The sequence below is a fragment of the Tachypleus tridentatus genome, chromosome 10 (genome assembly GCF_004210375.1).
Source record: "Tachypleus tridentatus isolate NWPU-2018 chromosome 10, ASM421037v1, whole genome shotgun sequence".
Classification (NCBI taxonomy): Eukaryota; Metazoa; Arthropoda; class Merostomata; order Xiphosura; family Limulidae; genus Tachypleus; species Tachypleus tridentatus.
In genome coordinates, this window is record NC_134834.1 from 63,543,880 (window position 1) to 63,552,229 (window position 8,350).

Here is an 8,350-nt window from a genome sequence, read left to right on the forward strand (position 1 = left end):
AAATACTCTATAGTATAGTTCTGATGACCTACTGAAGATGAGTAGTCCGAACCATCCCTACATAAGTAGTGATGAAAGTTGGCAGGTACTTTATTTATTTGTTTGTTTGTTTTGTTTTGGAATTTCGCACAAAGCTACTCAAGGGCTATCTGTGCTAGCCGTACCTAATTTAGTAGTGTAAGGCTAGAGGGAAGACAACTAGTCATCACCACCCACCGCCAACTCTTAGACTCTCTTTTACCACAGAATTGTGGGATTGATCTTCACTTATAACGCCGCCACGGCTGAAAGGGCGAGCATGTTTGATGTGACGGGGATTCGAACCCGCAACCATCAGATTACGAGTCGAGTACCTTAACCACCTGACCATGCTGGGCTTTTTTCGGATTTCGCAGAAAGCTAGTGGAAGGTTTTTGCGCTAGCTGTTTCTAATTTTGAAATGATAGAATAGAGATAAATCAAGAAATAAACACCAAGTCGAAACTTGTGCTAATCTTTACCGACGAATATTGAAATTGGCCGTCAAGTTATAACGCCTCTAAGATTATAAGGCCGATCGTGCTAGGTGACTGGATTCGAAACCGTGACAAGCAGACTGCCAATCGAGTATTCTAAACTTAGACCGACTGACACTCCGAAACAAGTTACCGTTATTACTATAAACTTCCATTCTATGCGTTAAAGTATCAGCATACACGCAACAAATTGTCACGAAAATTATAAATTCAATCTCCTGTTCACGCTATATTTCTGAGCATGTCTTGAGTAAGGCACGTTTTGATAACATCTTTGCTATCAACATCATAATTAATATACGATAGTTTCCTTGTTTGTCAGTTGTTTTATATCTTTGCAATTTATAATGGTTATTTTAAAGCGGAAACTCCCTGAAGACAGCGTTAGTATTTCACAAATATACACGACTGGGAAGAACTCAGAAGAGAGTCCGAAACGTCATCTCGAAGCCAAGTAAAGCGTCAGAATAAATTTGGTTTGTTTTGAATTTCGCGAAAAGCTACACAAGGGTTACCTGCACTAGTTGTCCCTAATTTAGCAGTGTAAGGCTAGAGGAAAGGCAGCTAGTCATTATCACCCACCGCCAACTCTCGGGCTGCTCTTTTACCAACGAAAGGTAGGATAGCCCGTCACATATAACGTCCCGACGACTGAAAGGACGAACATGTTTGGAGTGACGAGATTCGAACTCGCGACCCTCGGATTATGAGTCGAGTGTCTTAACCACCTGCCGGGCCCATCAGAATAAGTTCATATTATATTCAGTATACACACACATGATTATCACTATATCTCTTTGATCTTTTTAAATTATTTTTTCAGATGGAAGGACTATTCCTGTTGGCTCCACTTGTATGATATTCATTTACATGCTTCACAGAGATCCAGAAGTTTTTCAAAATCCAGAGAAATTTGATCCAGATCGTTTTTTACCAGAAAATTCACTCTGGCGTCATCCTTTCTCATTTATTCCTTTTTCCGCTGGGCCAAGAAATTGCATTGGTAAAACTATTTACTACCTTAAAAACTAAATCAATAATAGAATATAATAAATTAAATAGAAATAACAAACTACTAAATTTATTATTACTCTTCTTGCAGCTGTAATATTTGTAGTACTTTGAAACATTTGTAGCTTAACCGTTTGAAACACTTGTAAGTTAAACTATCAGCAGCTGAAACCTTTGTAACATTTCAATTTTAAGTGAAATCGTTTTCAATAATTATTAAGTAAAACTTAGGTTTTATAAATTACTCAACTTCCTCTTACCGTACAGTATCTATAGGAATCTACTGCAATACATCATATGGTTACCTTGTCTTGGAGATTTAAACAGTAATGTGGTGGATTTGTTTTTATAATTTCTCTAAATATTCTGTACCGAGAATCAAGCTATTATTCTTAAACAGATGGTGTCAAACCCTAACATAATATAATATTTAGGGACAACATGGGACCTATTGGTCCGCCTCAGCTGTCCCATCCTCTTAACCAAACTAAAACTATCACATAAAAAATTTAAAGCCAGCCCTTATCATTCTTACTTCTATCAAACTATTTTTAAAACTCACTCAAATGTACTGCCTCTACAATATCCGAAAGGAATCCTTTTCATACTGTTTTAGTTGAGGACAGTTTCTACCTTGCCTAAATGTATATTTTTGTCTCCTATTTCTATAATTCTTACTGTTAAGTTGTTGTTGTTTTGAATTAAGCACAAAGCTACACAATGGGCTATCTGTGCTCTGCCCACCACGGGTATCGAAACCCGGATTTTAGCGTTGTAAGTCCGCAGGCATACCGCTGAGCCACTGGGGGGGCTATTGTTAAGTATGAAAAATGTTGATCCATCAACATTATCAGTTCATTTTAAAATATGAAATACTTCAACCAGATCATCTCTAATTCCTCTTTTTTACAATAGAAAACAGTTTTAAGGATCTTAATCTATCCTAGTATGGCAATTCCTCCATCCCAGGTATAATTCTAGTAACCATCATCTGAACACTTTCCAAACAATTGGATGTATTTCATAAATTGAATACAATAGTCCAAATGTGGCCTAAAAAGTGACTTATACAATAAAATTACTATAGCCTCTTTAGACTTGTACTCAGTACTCCTTTAGATACAACCTAAATTTCTATCAGCCCTGACATTGACATTATCGAGATCCTTATCTTTCATGACATTCTTAGGGCTATTCTCAATCTAATTTTACTTATAATTCAGATTATGATAATCAACATGCAATGTTTTGCATTTATCATAATTAACATCCATCTGCCATTTATTTGTTCAACTCACTAATTACTTTAAATCCTTTTGCAAAGCAACAGCATCCTTTTAACAACCAACAACATCCAAAACCTTGTTATTATCAGCAAGTTTAAGTAATTTACTGACCGTTCCTTTATGTATGTCATTAATGTAAATTAAAACCAATAATCATAAAACTGAGCCATGAGGTAAATCACTTGGAACATTAATCCAGTTTGATTGAACTCTGTTTCTCTCTGTTTTGCCATCAAGCCACTCTTTTATCCAAATAGATAACTCAACCACCAATGCTATAAGGAAATATTTATTTACAAAAATTTTATATGACACCTTGTCAAACGGTTTTTGCAAAGCCAGATACACCATATCCACACCTATGCTCTCAGTTAAATATGCAGTAACATTTTAAAAGCATGTCAAAAAATTTGTAAGACAAAAATTTCCTTTAGTAAAACATGTTTACTATCCAATAAAATTATAAATTTTGTTAAATAGCTTTGCAAAATATATTTTAGCACATTTTCCAAAACATTCCCACACCTGATGTAAGACAAATAGGCTCACAATTACTGGGACAAATTATGTTACCTCCTTTGAAAATAAGAGGGACATCAGTGAATTTCCAATCGGTTGGTTAGTACTTGTCCACTGTTCAAGGACTTGCAAAACAATTGTGTTAAGTGGCTCAATTATCCAATTAAAAACCTTCTTAAAAACCCTGTGGGAAATATTATATGGTCCAAGAGCTTTGTCATTCTTTAAACTTCCCGATTTTATTTTAAAAGCTCCGAATTTATGCTATCGTGTTCAACTTGGTTTTCATCTATTAAATGTTCAAGATGATGAATACTGATTTTGTCTTCATCAGTAAAAATTCAATAAAAAGCAGAATTTAACAACGTAGCCATTTTATAATCATCAGATACAAGCCTTCCTTCCACATCCTAATATTTTTTACCCCTAAAGTACTTTTAAAAATCCTTATTGTTAATTTTATGTTTTCAAAGTTTTTTCATACATCCTTTTGAATGTCGTAATTTCCTCTTTGACCAACTTTCTTAATCTTCTACAATAATAATCAATTTAAATTTCTTAAATTTGTGATGCTTTTATATTTAATCTCTTATACCCTTTGTGAGCTCTTTGTGTATTTGTTTTGAACACTAAGTTTTTCTTTAACAACTTCCGATATTTCCTCAGTGTTTCCAAATAACTCAACTGTCCAGTCACAACAGTAAATTCTTGTTGAAACCCTTGAAAATTTGCTTATTTGAAATTTGTGATAAAAATTTCATTATTCCAGATTTCCAAATGAAGCGAAACATCAAACCTATTACAATAATGATCACTTGTACTTAGGTGACCCCCAATTGGCACCCTCTCAACTATTTCTATATTAGAAATTAACAATAAATACATGCATTTAGAGTACTTGAAAAGCTGTTATAAGGTTAGCAGAGTGCTCTGAATGCCACCACTCAAATGCTATGAAAAGTTAGAAACCCGTGTTTGTATGTATGTCTCAGATGTTAAACAATAGATGGAATTTAAATAAAGAATATAATAGAAAATTATTCTCATTAAATACAGTATTGCAATAAAAAATAGTTAAGTTCGAATTCTTGGTATAATATGGACATTTTGAGTAACTAAAAAAAATTGTGATTTTTCTAAAATATTGAATAAAATTCAAACTTTACACAATACGAAGGACTTACAGAGAACTATTTTTACTGCTTCATACTGTTTAAACAAAGTCAAAATTACCAGTAACACGTTAAAGCGGATAACATGGACGAAATATTGTTTCTCTTGTTATTTCGGAAAACTAGAGATCACAACTCGAAGCACTGCAGTTTGTATAAATCGAGTCAAATTTTCCAAATTTCTTTCAGCCATCATTCTAGGCCATCTATCGAATACTCTGTAAATTATTGTTCAAGTTATTGGAATATCTTAAAAGTAGATCATGGATAAACATAATTTATTTTGTGATTGAAATATATCTTTCGATTAATAGAGAAAAATATTTAAGATTGTTTAGATTAACTTTTACTTTCATAAGGGATTCTATAATAAAGAAAACGTAATCAACAAATTTGACTGCACTCAATAGCTGTTGGCTTGGCACTGTTTTCAGTTAGTTATAAACGTTGGATTGACTTCGTAAACTTGATACTTACTGATAATAAATAAGGCTTATTTATTACTTTTAATAATATGTTTGTTTCTTTTCTGTTTAAACGTATGGCCCGGTATGGCCAGATGGTTAGGGTGCTTCACTCGTAATCTTGAAATTAATTTGATAGACTTCAGTTTCCATTAAAGAAATGTAGAAAGAAACATAAATTATGGGTTTTTGTTGCTTTTGTTTTATTCTTCCAAACTGTTATCATAAATTATGTTTTTCAGGTCAGAAGTTTGCCATGATTGAAGAAAAAATTGTTATTGCAAACTTGTTACGCCACTTTCGAGTCACATCTTCTCAGCCCCGTGACAAGATACATCTTGTAGCACAAATGGTCCTTCGTGCAGATCAGCCAATAAAAATTAAATTTACGTCAAAACTACCGAAATGGTCAAGCAATGAATAACGTCTTTTTAATATAGATAAAGGAAAAACACTAATGTAAAGATATGGTGTTCTCTATATACAAAATCTAATACAAAGAAAAACGATATAATTACGTTTAACTTTTTAACTAATTGTTAAAAGAATCTAGTTTAGTTTTTATCATTTTACGGTCTGAGTTAAACACTTTAAAAGTAAGTAACAAATATTTCTTAAGCGATTGACACATTATAATTTTAATTAATATTAGCAATAAGTGCTGTATCGCCATCTGTTGCAAGGTTTACAATTAAATTTAAAACTCAATAAATAATTAAGTTGCAGAATATTTACTTTCAGTGGGATTTAATTTTTAAAACTTGAATATTGTAATCAACTTTTCGTACGTATTATTAGTAAATAAACATCACACTGTTCTTTCTAATTAATTACTTTTAGTGTCTATATATACTTCATTTAATCGTTTATAGTCACGAAAAACAAGTTAATTACTTCCTTCTAGTGAAATGAATAGCAATAAATTTATTTTACTCAAACATTATTGTTATTTTTCAATCACTTTCATCTTTTGTTTACACTAACTTAATTGATTTTAGTATCCGGAAAGCCATATTTACTACATCTATAACTCTAACAATATCTCACTTTGCATTTACTATTGCTCATAAACTTAATTGTTTGGAAACGTAATAAGAAAAGCTACTAAAATTAATCAGCGATCATATCATTTTATAACCTAGTTTCTTTTTAACTGATGTTTATTTCGTTTTCTTTTCCTCATTTTGTTTGTAAGTCACTTTCTTTGTTTATTGTCTAAAACATTTACATTTAATTAAAATCGTAGTACGTTTTGTTGCCGACAGATGGCTGTAAAGTTAAGATAACAGTAAATATTAAGAAAGAATGCATATTAGGTATTAAATATGATATATAATAGTATTAATAATATTTTTCTTTTTTATAATCTTAATTATCATATAATACTTATATATATATCAAAAACAAAACAAAAAACATAACCAGAGTGTATAATGTTTGTTAACAATAAATATTTTTTAAAATGTATGGCATTCATGACTGTGATATAAAAAAATCTGTACTTTTGATTTTCACGATCAATTAAGTTAAAGCAGTTAGATTTGACTGCGTAAGTACATAAATACATTGTGATACTATACTGGCATTTATTCGTTTGACAAGCACAAACTTTTTTATTAGACTGTGAACATTTTTGTTGGCATAGAGTGAGCACAATTAATTAAATTTGCCAAAAGAGAAAACAGTATTAAACGTATCGTATTTTTTCACTATATTGTTTATTCGTTCTGTAACGGTTCTTCAAAAAGAAGACTATATAATAGTATTTTTAAAATACCACGGCGAATGCAACATGCTTATCCTTGTCTTTACAAAGTAGATTTTGTGTTATACATATTTCAAACAAAAAAAAAAAATTGATGTATGTGCAAGTAAACACTATCACGTTACAAAGTATAAAGTATGGTTAATCCTTGTTAGGCTTAAGTCATGTATATGTTGATTTTCCGTTGCTATAAAATCGTGTTTATATTTTAAGGTAATACGCAAAGTGTACAGAGCTCATCAAATTACTCTTGATTATAATGATTAACTAAATAGTCTACGAAACAAGTAATATAATTATTCTACAAACGAAAAAACGTAAAAAATGCGCTATTCCTCAGAATAATCTTAACATTATGTTTAATTTCCACAAGACGTAATATTTAATAGTGTTCTGTCGTCATTGATTGTTCAACACACTCCTCTCTTACAAAAGATGTGCACCAAACATGCTCGCCCTTTCAGCCGTGGGGGCGTTATAATGTGACGGTCAATCCCACTATTCGTTGGTAAAAGAGTAGCCCAAGAGTTGGCGGTGGGTGGTGATGACTAGCTGCCTTCCCTCTAGTCTTACACTGTTAAATTAGGGACGGCTAGCGCAGATAGCTCTCGAGTAGCTTTGCGCGAAATTCAAAACAAACAAACAAATGGTGTATAGGTGTGGATGTTTTTCTTACAGCAAAGCCTCACGGGGCTATCTGCTGAATCCACTCTTATAAACAGGAACTGGTATTATAAAATCCTTACTTTGACGCCATTAAAAGTAAAATTAAAGAACATGTTTCTAATAATACTTTCCTGTTTGATGTTCTTGATTTTCTTTATAAAGCTACACAACTGAATGAATATTTAAAGAAACTAAAATTTATAAACTTTACTTTATACTTTACTTAATATACTTTACTTAATAACTAAAGACAAAAAAAATGAAGAAATAAAAATTTTCTTACCAAAACGAAATTCTGTATTAAACGAATTATTAATCATAATATATATCATGTTTACTTTTACTTATCTGCTTTTGTTATTTAAAATCATATTCCAAAATACTAATATCTGAAAACCCCATGATAATATTAAACAACTACACTTGTTGCTGTTATGTGTGTGAGAGAGAAAGATTTATACAACCGTCTTTAATATGTTTCGTTTTGTTTGTTTTTCAATTTCGCGCAAAGCTACACGAGGACTATCTACCGCATTTTGTTGTTACGATCGTTGTGTTTGTATTCCATGTACAGAAGAATAATTACTTTGTACTGTTTTATATGTATTTTGTGTGTCAAGTATATGGAAGTCGGTTATTATAACTTTTAGTTTATTTACATGTAATCTTCTGTCTAAAATCATCATTAAAAGTTCCACTATTGATTATGTGATAAAAATTTGGAATGGAACATCTCGAAGATGAAGATGCGGTATAAAAAGCACGAGCTTTGGTAATTTTAAGAGTTGGTGAACTTTGCACAGCAAATGGCGTCCTTGTTAATATTAACACATCATGCCTTCTATCAGATTAAACAACCTCGTAATAATAACAGTTTGGATTTGAGATGAATGGACTAAACACTTAATACGGCAACATGCTTTTCACTATTAAGTTTGGTAATGTTAAAGTG

The 8,350-nt window shown here is 31.6% G+C and overlaps 1 protein-coding gene across 2 annotated transcripts in view; it reads left to right on the top strand.

Annotated features, from left to right (window-relative positions):
• LOC143229442 (cytochrome P450 4V2-like) overlaps nucleotides 1-6,388 on the top strand; it is a 32,720-nt gene extending 26,332 nt beyond the window's left edge. For both annotated transcript variants that reach the window (XM_076461777.1, XM_076461776.1), the window contains exons 10-11: nucleotides 1,339-1,518; nucleotides 5,210-6,388. In XM_076461777.1, coding sequence (XP_076317892.1) covers nucleotides 1,339-1,518; nucleotides 5,210-5,391 — 362 coding nt within the window. In that variant the 3' untranslated portion in view covers nucleotides 5,392-6,388. The remainder of the gene's footprint in view (nucleotides 1-1,338; nucleotides 1,519-5,209) is intronic.
• The last annotated feature ends 1,962 nt before the right edge of the window (nucleotides 6,389-8,350 follow it).